Source organism: Mus caroli, unplaced genomic scaffold (genome assembly GCF_900094665.2).
Source record: "Mus caroli unplaced genomic scaffold, CAROLI_EIJ_v1.1 scaffold_11210_1, whole genome shotgun sequence".
Taxonomy (NCBI): domain Eukaryota; kingdom Metazoa; phylum Chordata; class Mammalia; order Rodentia; family Muridae; genus Mus; species Mus caroli.
In genome coordinates this window covers 18,814-34,335 of record NW_018389884.1, presented here as the reverse complement: position 1 = coordinate 34,335, position 15,522 = coordinate 18,814, and the positions used below count along the sequence as shown (strand labels likewise).

The 15,522-nt window shown below is 41.0% G+C and overlaps 1 protein-coding gene across 1 annotated transcript in view; it reads right to left on the bottom strand.

The window, feature by feature from the left end:
- The window catches only part of LOC110288350 (amphiphysin), a gene marked incomplete at its 3' end in the record, with an annotated part of 44,356 nt that overhangs the window by 14,811 nt on the left and 14,023 nt on the right, over window positions 1-15,522 (bottom strand). Inside the window, exons 5-8 of the mRNA XM_021154721.1 lie at window positions 9,979-10,054; window positions 9,291-9,373; window positions 6,933-7,071; window positions 5,602-5,730 (exon numbers count right to left, since the gene is read on the bottom strand). Coding sequence (XP_021010380.1) covers window positions 5,602-5,730; window positions 6,933-7,071; window positions 9,291-9,373; window positions 9,979-10,054 — 427 coding nt within the window. The remainder of the gene's footprint in view (window positions 1-5,601; window positions 5,731-6,932; window positions 7,072-9,290; window positions 9,374-9,978; window positions 10,055-15,522) is intronic.

The following is a 15,522-nucleotide window of genomic DNA, read 5'->3' as shown; positions in this document are numbered from 1 at the left end:
GCAGATGTACTGCAGTCAACCTAGACATTGGCACTAACTACAGCACACTGACAGGATTTAAGTATTCACAAGCTCATCATGGAGAAAATTTTACTCATTAAAAACAAGCAATGTTGTCAGGTGCTCTCCCTACAACATTTATTATGGAAAGATTTTAAAGAATAACAAAACCCCGGCCCTTTTTATCTATAAACGGACTGACCATCTTCCTCCTATTTACACATTTGCTACACTTAGGAAGCCTGCAGTGTCCTGATAAGTTGGCACACAATGAGTCCAACATTCTATACAACCAATTCCCTAATTATGTTGTTTTTGTTTTCTCTAAAGCCAGTTAAACAAAGTCCCTCTGAGCTCGGCATAATGGCATTGAGGCAGGATCTTTAATATGCTATGACTAAGTGTGAAAGCCAACAGGAATAGAGAGGGCAAGGAAGATGGATGGCTGCTTTGCTTAGAATGACCTTCTGTGAGGACCAGTGGATTGACAGAGAGCTAAACTGCTAGTGTGATGAGGTCTTAGTATGCGAAGGTGGCTGCTGAGCAAATCGCTCCCTGACTAACATGACATTTAACTGATGTAACCCCATGAAGCTTGACATCAGAACGTCACTGACATGTACATTTCAAGAAATTAAACATTGTGTGTGGGAAACAAGCCAACCAATAAAAAAATAAACAAATAGAAAAAGCTTGCTCTGGCCCAAGAATCTCTAAGGAAGTCTCTGGTGACAGATAAGAATGGATTTGAAGTCATGTTCTCAAGGTAAATTAGAACACAGTTTAAATCATTATCTGAAGATAAATGAGGGAGAGAGGGCTAGAATCCTATATGAGTGTCCCTAAATATTCTATGTATCTACTCGATTGCTTTATTTTTGTGATGAACTATTAAAATCTTACTATATGCATGGAATGGTTTCCCAGGGATATATCATTTAAATCTTCATTTCGTAAAATACATCACCAAACCTATTTATCAGGAACAAGGTCTAGAACCATTAGAGAAGGTTGCTTACAGAAAGGTAAATTGGGGCATTTTGTTGTAGCGTTTCTCAGAACTTTGAGCACGCTAGCATGAGCTATTACAAAGAGAAACTGGATGAAGACACTCCTCATCTCATCTTACCCCCTCCCCCACCTGAGCCCCTATTTTCACAGCATGAGATTAGTCTATTTCAAGAATGCACATTGTTATTCTATTCAAAATAGCCACAGATACTGGAGCAATATTGACTTGGCACAAATGTTATGGAAATAACTAACCACGTTTTAAAAGCTGGACTTAAGGCCCACTCTTTGAGATGAAAACCATCATAACAATGCTAAAGTGGCCAAGAATCTGAGGCTCAATAGTTCATGGGCCCTATGGGGCAAAGATACTACTATTATTCAGCCAAAGAAACACAATTAAATGCTTCTTAATGGCATATTGGCAAACCCTTAGCTAAGCGTCTCATTCAACCCTCATCAGAGATTCTTTTTCCTGCAGCGATTGCAATTAACATAGACCCACAAGTGGGCAATGGATAGAGAGTAAGGAACTTTGGAGCACTCAATCATAAATGGAATGTCTTTATCTAACCCCTCCTCAAGGCTCAGGCACATAACTGGGAGGAAGAGAAGGCAAAAGATTGAAAACGCCAGAAGTGATCACAAGAAAACAGTATCTTCTAGGCACAACAGGACTTACACACACGTGAACTCAGAGACTATGACGGAGTGCGCAGGATGGTTTAAACCAGATAGGTTCCATCACTGAGAAGAGGATAGAGAGGCAAAAATCACCTCTAACAAAGCTTTCTATGATTGATGCCTGCTGGGAAAGAGAAAATGGGTTTTCTCTAATGGCGTGTCACTGGCTGTATCAACAACTCTATTCAAAGGCCCGTGCTCATAAGTATTTGGGAAACACAAAACAGATTCCATGTTTTGTGTTTGTGTGTAGGGGTGAGCAGGGACATTTTGTTTTATTTTTTGTCTTATTAGTTTTTGTTTGTTTTTGTTCATTTTGACTCTTGTTGAGGTGTGCTACAAGCTACCAGAGGAGAAATGTAACGACCAATCCACCCAGCTGTGAACCCTGAAATCGGTATTAACAATCTGCTTACCAAGACATGGCCACTGGTACAATAGTGGTGTGAATATCATGGACATAAAGAATCCCTTTCTGATTGGATTTAAGGTAAGGTAAAAACCCATTCCTGGCACTGTTGGACCAAGATCCTGAGAATAGACAGGTCAGAGAGGCAAGGTGGGAAAAGCTACTACTATTATTGTTCTAAATGGGTAAAGATTAAATCAAGTCCTGGTGACATTATTAGGTCTCCATACTGAGGCATCTCTCAGCTCTCATCAGAGAAACATCTTTTTGTGGCAGATGGTATCTAACACGGAGACTCACACTGGTTAAAGTACAGAGAATTAGAAACTAACTGTGTAATACTCAACTCTAGTAGGGCATCTATATTACAGCCTCTTTTTTCCAATGGGGATCATTGTGGAAGAGGTGAACAGACAGGTTATGAGAGCCAGGGTGGGTGGGAGACTACAAGAAAACTGTTTTCTGGACACAACTGGGCAGTTTCACAATGAACGCACAGTAGTATGACAGCATGCAGAGGACCTGTAGGAAAATTTCAGCATGGAAAGCGGAGGTGTGCACAAAGTCCCACCCATTACTTGAGGTGCTACCTGCAATTGATAGCTACAGCTTTGTAGAGAGAGTATCAGTTTTCTTTATTGATTTATTTGGTAGATTAGCCACACTTTGGTGGAAGGATACATGCCTAAGAATATATGGACAGTACATACTGAGTCTAATTAGGAAGAAGGAGTAGGAAGAGGAGAAGGAGGAGGAGGAGGAGGAAGAGGGAGAGGAGGAGGGAGAGGAGGAGGAGGGAGAGAAGGAGGAGGGAGAGAAGGAGGAGGGGAAGGAGGAGGAGGAGGAGGAGAAGAAGAACAAAAAGAAAGAGAAGTTGTCGTCAGTGACTTAGGTAGATAACGAAGGGTGTAGATCTTGGAGGAATTAGGGAAGGGTGAATATTATCAAAATATACATCATGAAATTCTCAAAGAATTTATAAAACATTAAAACATAATAGAGGATTTATGCACAGGATTGTAAGTTCTTGGGAGGAAATAGTAGGGAAGAGTGAACTTTTCCTTCAGCAGTTTATGTTTGTGAACAAAACGTCAGAAAAGCATAAGCGTTTCCACAAGCCATGGTATGCCTGTGAGCGTGCAAGAAGCATTTCCCACAGAAAATTCTGGGCTATATATAGTTAAGGTTTGGGCCATTAGAGGGCTCTGCAGGCTTAGTGGACTTCGGTTTTCAGTTCCAAGGACACAGCTGGGAGTGTTGCTGCTGAGGTGATTTCCCCATCAGATAGAATAGGTTGTGCTTCTTACATTTGCAGCATCTGGCCAGGATTAACGCAAGTGTTTTTCTTTCTCATTAAGTGCATTATAAAAATAGCCATCTGTGGCCATAAACAATCTTCTAAGTGTTGGATGACTCACTTAGCAAAAATCCAAGGCAACACTGAAAGGATCATTCTGCAGTAATGTAGGGGGAAATCGTTCAGATAATTCTCAGCTTTCCAGTTTTCAATACTTTCAATCACTATTTCATTTCTCATCAAGAATTTGTTATCTTTCCTCTCTTATCCATTCATCTGTACATTGCCCAAAACATTTTATTACTCAGATTTTGTAATCCATTAGATTATAGTATATGTCCCAATATACAGTCTGTTCAATGCATCTAATATCATAAGCACATAACATGCATGTGTCCAAAAATTCTATATGAAACATTTGCGATTAGACTGTTTTAAGTGGGGCAGTTATAAATGGGCCATCATTTCACAGACTTGGATTGGCTGGACAGCTCCACAAACAGAAGCTGTTAATTCACCGTGGCAGCCAGTTTACCATCACTGATTTGACCATGTAGACTTCCAACTGATCAAAATAGTAGTTCTCAGAGTGAGGTCCCAACACTAGGGACTGCTCGAGATATGTTAAAGTGACACACAAGCTGCTTGTAGCTGCAGAAGGACAAGCAACTGAGGAAATTGTTAAAGGACTGCAGAAAATGCAGTTTTTGCCTATTTAAAATAAAACTAGATTCCCCCCCCCCCCACTCAATAACCCAAAATGACAAACAAAAATCTAAGTCCCATTTCATTTCTCTGCACATCTTGGTGTGAAACAGGGAACATTTGGTGAATTAGAAGCATTGTATTTCACACTCTGTGATCCAGCTATTGGAGGCTGTGTATCTCTCAGGTAAAAAAAAAAAAAAGTGACACAACACATCACAAACAAAATAAATAACAAACAAATGAGCAAAACCAGAACTCCTCTTCTTTCTCCCTTTTAAAATAAAAACAGATTAGATGACAAGGAATGTCCCCCTCCACCAATGGACTGCCATATGTCTCTGGCAGGTAGTAATTGCCAATTCAGCTGACAGACTGACAAATGTGTCACATTTACATCGGTTACTGCAGGCTCCAGTAGAGCAGTTTCATGAGGTCCTACAGAAAGTGGTACATAGCCCAGTTGAGCAGCTCTACCTGTAAGCTCTGAGGCTTCCACCCTGAAGTACTCCCTATCCTTCCTCTAGCTCATTGTTTTCTTTCCCTTCCACTCAACAGTAGCAAGGAGAGTTAAGTACTTAAAGACTCTCCTGGCATCTGTAATTTTCAAAAGTACCTCATTTCTCCCTCACCCCACCATGAGGGTCCTTGTAACCGAGCCAGAAAACTTCAAATAAAAACACTTAAAAAGAAAGAATACTTCTGGACCTCATCTTTGCTTCAGACCTGCTCTGTGTGCCACCTTCCTGCCACTTAAATAGTCTCATCTCCTTTACAGGTGTCCTCAGCTAAGTACACAGGCTTCTGAGGACTAAAGTCCCTACTTGTGATGGAACTCGGAGGATGCTATTCATGGACACAGGTTAAAGCAACTGACCAAGGGCAAGTCATGCTTAAACACCTTCAGTGCAAATGTTAATGTGGAAATAAAACTGGAAAACCATTCTGGCTAGCAGAAAAGGTGCAGACTGATACAATCTACACATTAAAATTTAGCTAAGAGTCGGGCGTCAGTACATCCAACCGGTATGATAGTCATGTTCAGTACTTTTGCAAAGACAAGAGTGCGACATAAAAATGACCAGGGAAATGAAGTTGCTACATTAAGACTGCATAACTACACACCTTGAATTTTAAAATGTGAAACTGATAAATGCTCAAGAGGGTGGTAGAAAAATTGAAAGAAAACAGGTCAGAGTGCACACAAGGTTATGTCACAGTGGTAGGATGACAGCGACTCCTATTCATTTTATATTTTTTCAGTATACTTTCTCATATATATACATATATATTCAATAAATGTTAGAATTTTCAAATCCTATACATCTTGCATTTAATAATCTTTGATTACACAAAGCAATGAAACAAGCACAAGTGACAAAGTTTTATTAATGGCTCAGATACCTAGTACTTTCTCTACAGCTGACCTGAGAGTCCCTCCCACCATGGCATCTATGGCATCTTGATAGTCACCCCAGCTGCCCTGATCACTCACCTGGGAAGGTGTTGTCACATTGATTTCTGGTACAAAGTTGTCCTCAAAGAAATTGATGATGTTCTCCTGTTTCAGTTCCTTTGTTGGGGTGACTTTAGGCAAAGGTGGGACAGGTGGCCCTTTCCTTGTCTAGGAAGCATCAAATAGAAACATGGTAGCCTTTGAGGAAGTGTCAGATGAGCACAGCTATGGAAGAAGCCTGACATCTGTCTGAAACTGATCTAGACAGAGGTGCAACGTACTTGATTCAAGTTAAGAATGCTGTCCACTTGGGTGCCTCTCTGAACACTGACAGGCAGTGGTCTAATTGGAAGAAGTCAGGTCACGAGATGAGAGTCCATTCATCTCAATTTGAACACTGCCCAGACCTGCAGGACCTATGATGTCACCTGGCAGCCATTCTTCTCTCAGCCCAACTACCAGTGATTTCTCTCATAAGAAAAATAATGGAATTTCAAAACAAAAATCAAGCCAGTTGTTTTTGTTTTGTTTTGCTTTCTTGTTTTTTATATTTGTTTGTTTGTTTGTTTGTTTCCCCAGATTGAATCCATGAGATCAATCAGAGACAGCTTCCACTTCACTTTCCACACCAGGATTTTGAAACTTTCAAATCTACTACACATATCTTCTTACAACTTTGCAGCTTCAGCCATAGTCATGAAAGCTTATACTGGAGCATGAATATTAAATGTAGCTACAGAAATGTGTTCACACAATGCAAGGAAATAAAAAGTGGTATTTTTTGTTTGTTTTTGTTTTGTTGTTTTGTTTTGTTTTGTTTTGTCTTTAGTTCCCTTTGCCTGGTCCTTATAGTTTCTTTAAACTTGTTCCAGGCTGGTCACAATGCAGGTGATGGGATACCTCACAATACCCCAGTTCTGGGCAGTCATTGACTCCAGTGGAGCACTGGAAAGGAGGTTCAGTTCAGGAGGAATGTAGAATGAATGGAAGATACGCTTTTTCTTATTCAAAGGTAATAGCTGCTCAGAGCATGGGGCATCCCAGGCAAAGGCTCCATCACTGAGTAGATTCCCCCAGCCTCTGAAAGGCAGGAGTCTAGGAGCAAGGGAAGGTAAAGATGAATACAGTCCAGCAGAAGAAGGTGGGGATGGGGCTAGAAAAGCCAAAGGAATCAAACACTGAGTACAAGAGGAAAACACAAAAATTGAATAGCAAAGCAGACTGACTCCACAATGGCAATAATAATATCCACTGTCTTATGCCTTAGTCTCACCATAGAAACTTTCTATAGTGCTTGGTCACCACAGGAGGATCCCAGAGAAAGTCACCTCCCCATGAGTTCTCCCACATCCCTGGTATACACACCATACCTGTGAAGGTGATCTGGGTCGCACTGGGGCAGGAGATGCAGGTGCTAATGTGTGGTTGGGACTAGCCGTGGGGCTGGGCAGGGGTGAAGGCTCCTCTGGGGGTGATGGTGTCTTTGCAATGCGAAGAGGACCCGAGTCACTGGATAGACACAGAGGATGGAGCAAGAAGCCTTATGAGAAGCAGGGTTCCTAAAACCCAAGATTCTTTAGCCCAGAGACATCCTGAAGCTTAATCTCACTGTTATTTCATCCCCCACGTCCAGCTTAATTCTAGTTGTTAGTAATAGTAATGGATAACTGGCAGCATGTATTGCTCCCTGTAAACCGGAACCAACCATGCATGGTCTCTCTGTTTCACAGTAACATGCGATATTGACCCCACTTTAGATATGAAAAGAGTGGAGTGTAAATAGGTTAAAAACAAAGAAAAAAAAAGACACTCAGTGTTTTACTACGTTTGCATTTAGATCTTAGTATAAAAGTCTTGTTCTCACCGCATGGCAAACAAGCTCCTCCACGTCCACATAAGGCATAGGAAGAAAACCAGCTCACTTTTGATAGACAGCAGAGTCGTGCCATGGCACGGTCTATAGAAAGCTACCCAGAAAGCTGTGACTTTTTCATTTCAAAAGCATCTTGGGAGAGAGTTAATAAATCATTTTGGGGGGTACTTTTTGAATTATGTTTGGAGCGTTACCAAATACTTCTTTTTACACTTTATGAAACAATGACTAACTCAGACACCTTCAGTGTGCCAGCAGACCACGTGACAGGTGAGATTCCACAACTTCCTAAGAACCACCATGTTCTAGGCACCTTGCCAGATGCTTGGGAACAGCTTAACATGATGACTAAGATGGCACATCCTACTCTCTAAGAACATCTAAAGACAACAGCAGAAGGGACAGAGTCTGTGACCTAAATAAGAGTGCAGACACAGCAGCATGAGCTACACAGCCAGAAGCTAAGGGAGCTGCGTTCCTTTAGAGACACTGTACATGATTGGGGCTCTGGGCCAGCAATCATGACCTCTGACTAGAAACAGCCCGGTCTATGCTCTAGTCTAGAGATTGCCCACAGAGCTAACTCACCACCTCGCTCTGCAGAGGAATGTTTTTAAAAGGAATAAAAATAAGAGACATTTGTTAAGTGGCTGTAACCCCACTTCTTGTTTTAGCTGATTATGAAACTGATATTTCCAAATGCTTCTGTTAACTTCATTCCCATATCTGGGAGCCACTCTTATCATGCTCTTAGCCACTCTTAACTTTTATAATATCCAAAAAGCAGTTTGATATTCTTAGTCTTCTCTTAGTCCTAGCTCAATAATGTAGAAGAACAATATTGAAGTCTTAATTCTGTTTTTTTTTTTTAGCTTGGATTCTTTTAGTTCATTTCCCTCTCTTGGAGAGAAAAGGTGCACTTGCTGCTCTGGCAGCTATAGCAGGGTTTATAGTCATGGGCACTCTAAGAAGCAGTGCATGATCAAAATAATAATCTTCAGACACTGACACGTGGGAAGGTTGCAAACTACATGTCAATGGATGATTCTGCACATACATTCCTACGAGTGTTTATAGTGATTGGAATTAAAACTACAAGTGTAGAGTCTCAGAACAGAACATCACCTTAGATAAAATTTCGTTCCATTGAAACCTACTTTTCCTATAGATGTTTAAATGGGCTCTTTAACTACAAAGGGTATTGGACTTCAATAAGGAAAACAAAGCAAAATGACCCCAGAGGCATGTAACTGAAACCTGGAGCTTCTGACTGCTTGGTGGATGAGATCAAACTGATTTTAAAATCATAGGGGAAAGTGGCCATGCAGTCGAACCAAGGGAAACAGCTCAGCTGAGCCACTGGGCCCTCATTCTCTTACTGACTCAATCATAATAACATGCAATGGAGCGCTAAGAAAGCCTGTTGCAGGGCAAATGGCAAAGCAGTGCTGGAGAGAGGGTGGATGGTGAGATTTCTTCCACTTCTCTCCTTTCTCCAGTAGCTACAAATCAGTACAAAACTTAAGGGTTTTTTTTTGTTTGTTTGTTTGTTTTCTATTGTAGATAAAGTAACAAGTAGAAATGATGACTGCCCTGCACTGCTGCTCTCTGGTCCCATGTAAATCAGAACGGCAGCCACTTACTTCTGCTGTGATCAGGAGCCTCTGGAGGTGAGTGAAGGCAGGAAGGAAATGTAAGAGCTGAAAATCTGAGGTGGGATCACTCTTCAGGCGGAAGGGCTCCTTTTAGAGTTTTTACACGGTGAATAGAATAGTATAAGGTGGTCTCCAGGTTCCAGAAAGTTCAACACATTGCACATCACTTGCACATGCACCTCAGAGGACCAGTGGCCTACCTGGGAGCTCCTTGAATGCTGAAGGCCTTGTCAGCATGCTGATCACCGAGTTTCGTCATCACTTCATAGAGCTTGTGGCAAAGCTAAAGGGACAGAGGTCTGTTAACCACAGGACATCCCAGTGTCCACCCATGCTATTCTCCCCAAGAACGAACTTGTTTAATGAGACGCTCCAACTCCTCTAAGAATTAGATTGGTCTCAGACTACTTGCAATTCCACATACCAAATTTAAAATCTGCACCTAAGCTGAAATAACTTTATTTAGTGAATAATTTAGTGGGGAAAAAATCTGCTAAATCAATCAAATGTGCATTCAATAGTACATGAAGCAGAAATGACAAGTTGATTATCATGTATTCTATTAAAAATAGTCCTATGGCCGTCCTGACAAACTAAGAAGACAATAGAGAACACCGCGGCTCCTGCTTATGTAAATAACTTGAGAGAAGTGTTCTCACTAATTTAGAACATTACTGGAAAATCCAACTTTTCAACCAACAGAGGAGGAAACAAAATAGTGCAGCTGAGGTAAAATCTTCAAAACCAGTGCAAATAGTGCAGAGAGAGAGTAGTACACAGAACTACAGTATCCATGTATGTACAGCGGCAGACTAGTTGGTAATCTATGCAATGCCCTGTGCTTCCTTTCCATTGCTTTCCATAACAGCAACAGTCGCCATTACTCACCACTGCGATTTCCTTATGAAACTTGGCCTCAAGGCTGGAGACATTTTTGAAAGTATTGACGTAAAAGCCAACTCGACTACCAAGGGGAAACACAAATAAAAGAGAGACCTGTTAGCAAAAGTGGTTTTTAATTGCAATGAAACAAATAAAGACTATGTTTCCAATATATAACTTTGAAAAATATTGAATTAAATAACATCTTAGAATAAATCTGACTGTTCTCGTTGATCTCACAAGCTGCTTATTGGCAACATCTCAAACACATTTGTAAGGGGAAGTTATAGGGAGGGCACTAGGACATCCATCCATCTTTATTTCAGTTCCCTAAGAGTAAGCACAAAAGCCAAACTGAGATTTAGCCTGCTACCTCCAGGATGATATTTTTCTCCAAAGGAAGAGTATCTGACCATTATGTTACTTTATTCTTTTTCATTTAATTGGCTAACAACAACTTTAATTCATTTGTTTCAATGGCATTCTCAAAAATGACTGGAGTCCTAATTATCTATATCTTAACTCTCAATAAAAAACTACCCAGCTATACCACTCTTGGGAATATACTCAAAAGATGTCCCACCATGCCACAGGGGCATGCATTCCACTCTGTTCTTAGCGGCTTTATTTGTGATAGCCAGAAGCTGGAAACAACCCTGATGTCTCACAACAGAAGAATGGACACAGAAAATGTGGTTAGTTTACACAATGGAGTACTACTCAGCTATTAAGATCGAGGACATCCTGAGTTTTGCAAGCAAATAGATGGAATTAGAAAATATAATCCTGAGTGAGCTAACTCAGACCCTATACTCACTAATAAGTAGATATCAGCGCCCCCCCCCCCAAAGTACAGAATACCCAAGATGTTGTCCACAGAACTCAAAAAGGTCAACAAGCTGAAGTGCCCAAGTGAGGATGCTTCAGTCCCACTTGGGAGAGAGAAGAAAGCAATCACAAGTGGGGAGAGAGGGAGTGATCTGGGAAAGTGGAGGGGGTGAAAGTGAGGGGAGAGGGGAATCTGATCTGGTATTGGGTGAGAGAAAAGGACTGAAGCTCTGAGAGCCAGCAGAAAAAAATGGAAATAGGCAACCTCAGGAAATAAGGGGTTGGGGGACCCTCCAGAATACACCAGAGACCTGGCAGGTAAGAGACTCTCAGGAATCAAAGGGAGGGACCTTAGATGAAACAGCCAACAGTAGGGAGAGGGAACTTATAGAGCCCACCCCAGCAGGAAGACTTCAAGTGAGGGATGAGGTTGCCTTCCCACAGTCACATCTCTAATATATAATTGTTCCTGTCTGAAAGAGTTACAGGGATGGAAATGGAGAGGAGCCTGAGGAAAAGGAAGTCCAGCGACAGGCCTAAAGTGGGATCCAGCTCAAGGGGAGGTCCCAAGGCCTGACACTATTACTGAAGCTGTGGAGCTCTCACAAGAAAGGATCTATCATGACTGCCCTCCAAAAGACCCAACAAGCAGCTGAAAGAGTCAGATGCAGATATTTGCACTCAGCCAGTGGACAGAAGTGGCTGACCCCTGTTGAACTAGGGAAGGCTGAAAGAAGCTGAGGAGAAGCTGTAGGAGGACCAGCAGTCTCAATTAATCTGAGCCCCCGAGATCTCTCAAACACTGGACCACCAAACAGACAGCATACATCAGCTAATATGAGGCCCCCAACACACATACAGTAGAGGACTTCCGGGTCTGTGTTCATTCAGAGATGATGCACCTAACCCTCAAGAGACTGAAAGCCTCAGGGAGATTAGAGGTCAGGTGGGGTGGGGGTGGGGTGAAGGCATCCACGTGGAGACAGTGAGGTGGGGAGGAGGTGTGAGATGTGGAGCAGTTGGAGGGTGGATTGGGGGGGGCGGAGAATGGAATATGGATTGTGAAAAATAAATTAATTAAAAAAAAACCTAAGTAAGATCCTGGACAACAGGAAACTTAATGATCGTCTTTTGCTTAAACTGAGCCTTGCAGTGCATAGGATTCCAATGAGAGGAAACGAAGAAAACTCGAGGGTTAGTGGAACCAGGAGTCAACGAGTTGCTTTTATTTCTTACTTCATTTAATGCCCACCAAAAGTAAATGGGGATTAACTGTCTAGGTTCATGCAGTTCACAGGTAGAGAAACCAATAAAGTTAACGCCAAAAGAGAGAAATGTAATCTTAAAATATCATAGAATACTTCACAAGAAATTTTTAACCATGACTTCTGTTACTTCCATATCAGCAAGTTGGGCTTAAATTAGGTGATTTTAAATTTTAGCTAAAATAGGAAAAACTTGGAGCCAAAGGTAAGAACTCTGAAATGAAGTGATAATTAAATGGTTTAAGTCTGTCCCATAAATAAGGCACCATTTTCCTATGGCTTACCTTGTACCTTAAATCCCTGCTGCATTACATTTGTTTCCTCTACCCACAGCAACCCTGAGACCCCGATTTCACCCAATTTTTTTGTAACTGATTTCAAATTGTATATTTTACATGTACGGGACTGCTGATGGTTCTTTATGTCCATGGTTCTGTGTACTGTAGTTCAACCATCCATGGGTCAAAACCATCAGAAAACAAAGGGCATTTGCACTGAAGAGAGAGACAGTATCCTCTCACCATCTTCTTCTTTGAGCAGTTTACAACAAAACAGCTATTTGCATAATGTTGTCTTCTAAGGAATCTAGAGATGATTGAAAGTGCATGGGAAGATGTGAGGAGGTGATACACAAATACTATGTCACTTTATATTACATGGTTTTGCTTCCTTTAGGGATTCTGAAAACTGATTATCCACACATACAGGGGGGACAAGTATATTTATTTACACATGGACATATAGTTACACATACAGAAATGCAGTTATAAAAACTCTGGCATAGACTCTTTGGGACATAGTAAGAACTAAGATCAGGGGCTTAATTACTGAGCATTCCCACCATTGTATTTAAATGAAATTATAAAAGCAAATTATAAACCCACATGTGAATGTTAAGATGCCACAGTAGTCCATACTTGATTAAATAAAAAAAAAAAATGGAGCACTAACAGCTAACAGAACCCAGCTGCAAACATCTGCTTGACAGGACACACATAGGCTGGCCAAGAGGATGGGCCAAATTTAACTTGAAGATGGGTACAGAGGTCATTAAAGTTGATCTGTGAGAGCTTCATTTACTTGTCTTTTGCTTTGATAAAAACACCATGACAAGGACAAGAATCAGTTTATTTTGGCTAATAATTCCAAAATGATAAGAAACCATAATGTTGGAGACAGCATGGCAGCAGCAATAGTAATCTGTGAGACCACATCTTAAACAGCAAACATGAAACAGAGAAACTGGCTGTAAGTTGAGGCCACATGCTCTTATAAACCACCCTGGTGACATTCTTCCTCTAGCAAGGCCTCACCACTTAAACCTCTCTAAACAGCAATGTCTACTCTGGACCAAATGCTCAAATGCTGAACACTATGAGGGATAGTTTTCATTCAAACATGACAGTGAGTTTTGTTTTGAGTTTACCTTTTACTATAACAAAATTCCAGAGAAGATCAATAAATTAATTTTATGTCTGGATCAATATTTCCCTACATTTCTTGTATGCAAAATCTAGTGTAAAGTTTTGATAAGAAAGTTTGATGATCGCTGTCAGACTGTTTCTATTGGCTGAGCCATTTTCCTTCTTAATTTTGAATATTGTCTTATATATAACTTTCATAAATTTGCCAGTGACAACATTGTACCCATCAAGTTAAAATTTATGATTCCTTTAGTTAAGGATAAACTTTTTCATGTATTAATCTCCCTATTGTTTCAGTTAGGCATATTTTTAGTGTATTTTTACTATCCATTGATGAAGGCTGTTACATTAAATATATTAAGTCATTCATCCAATTATCATAAAAGAAAAACTAATAAGTATTTGTGATACTTGGTATGAAATTTTCAATTTTATAGATGTTAGAAGCAGATGAGATGAGTCTCTAGGTATGTCTGCAGGGGATTCTTTTGTTTATGTTAATTGAGGTGAGACGATCTACCCATTGTGGGTGACACCATTCCCTAAGCAGGAAATCCTGAAGTGTGTTAGGGTGGAAAGAACAAGCTGAGTACTGGCATGCATACAGCTGGGGCTGACTTCTCAAGGCTGGGGATGTAGTATGGCCTGCACCCTCAAGCTTCTGACACTGACTTCATTGCCACAGGGGACTGTGTCCTGACCTGTGAGCCAAATATACCTTTTCACTTAAGTTGCTTTTGCCTTGGTTTGTATTGCAGTAATAGCAACTAAGACGCTACATTTTCATGTTTAATTTTTGTTTCTCTGTCACAGCATTTGTTATATCAGTGTTTATAGAAAGAAGTAATTGGTGCAGTTCTAGAATCACTATATTTTAAATAACTAAATAAGTATGTATGCCAAGGGAGCTGAAGGGGTCTGAAGCCCCAAAGGAGGAACATCAATATGCACTAACCAGTACCCTCAGAGCTCCTTGGAACTATACCACCAATCAAAGAAAACACATGGTGGAACTTGTGGCTCTAGCTATATATGTAGCAGAGGATGGCCTAGTCGGTCATCAATGGGAAGAGAGGCCCTTGGTCCTGTGAAGGCTCTAGGCCCCAGTATAGGGAATGCCAGGACCAGAAATGGGAGAGGGTGGGTTGGGGAGCAATTCCCAAAGCTTAGAAAATAAATAATGCTTACAGTTTCCACAATCTATACCTTCTTCTAGGCAGTAATTATTTCTTTCACTGTTCATATGTATGTGTGCATGTGTATATGTGTGCATGTGTGCAGGGGCTGACCAGAGGTAGATTCCTCACCTCATTCTTTTCTTTTTTTTAAGATTGAAAAATGTTAATCTTTTTTTAAATTTTATTAACTGTTTTTAATTGATATTTTCTTCATTTACATTTCAAATGCTATCCCCCAAACCCCTATACCCTCCCCCAGCCCTGCCCCCTAACCCATCCACTCCCGCTTCCTGGCCCTGGCATTCCCCTGTACTGGGGTATATGATCTTCACAATACCAAGGGCCTCCCCTCCCACTGATGGCTGACTAGGCCATCCTTTGCTACATATGCAACTAGAGACACAGCTCTGGGGGGTACTGGTTAGTTCATATCGTTGTTCCTCCTATAGGGTTACAGACCCCTTTAGCTCCTTGGGTACTTTCCAATAGATGACTGTGTTCCATCCAATAGATGACTGTGAGCATCCACTTCTGTATTTGCCAGGCATTGGCATAGACTCACAAGAGAGAGCTATGTCAGGGTCCTGTCAACAAAATCTTTCTTGCATATGCAATAGTGTCTGGGTTTGGTGGTTGTATATGGGATGGATTCCCGAGTGGGGCAGTCTCTGGATGGTCTTTCCTTCCGTCTTAGCTCTGAACTTTGTCTCTGTAACTCCTTCCATGGGTATTTTGTTCCCCATTCTAAGAAGGAGTGAAGTATCCACACTTTGGTCTTCCTTCTTCTTGAGTTTCATGTGTTTTGCAAATTGTATCTTGGGTATTCTAAGTTTCTGGGCTAATTTCCACTTATCA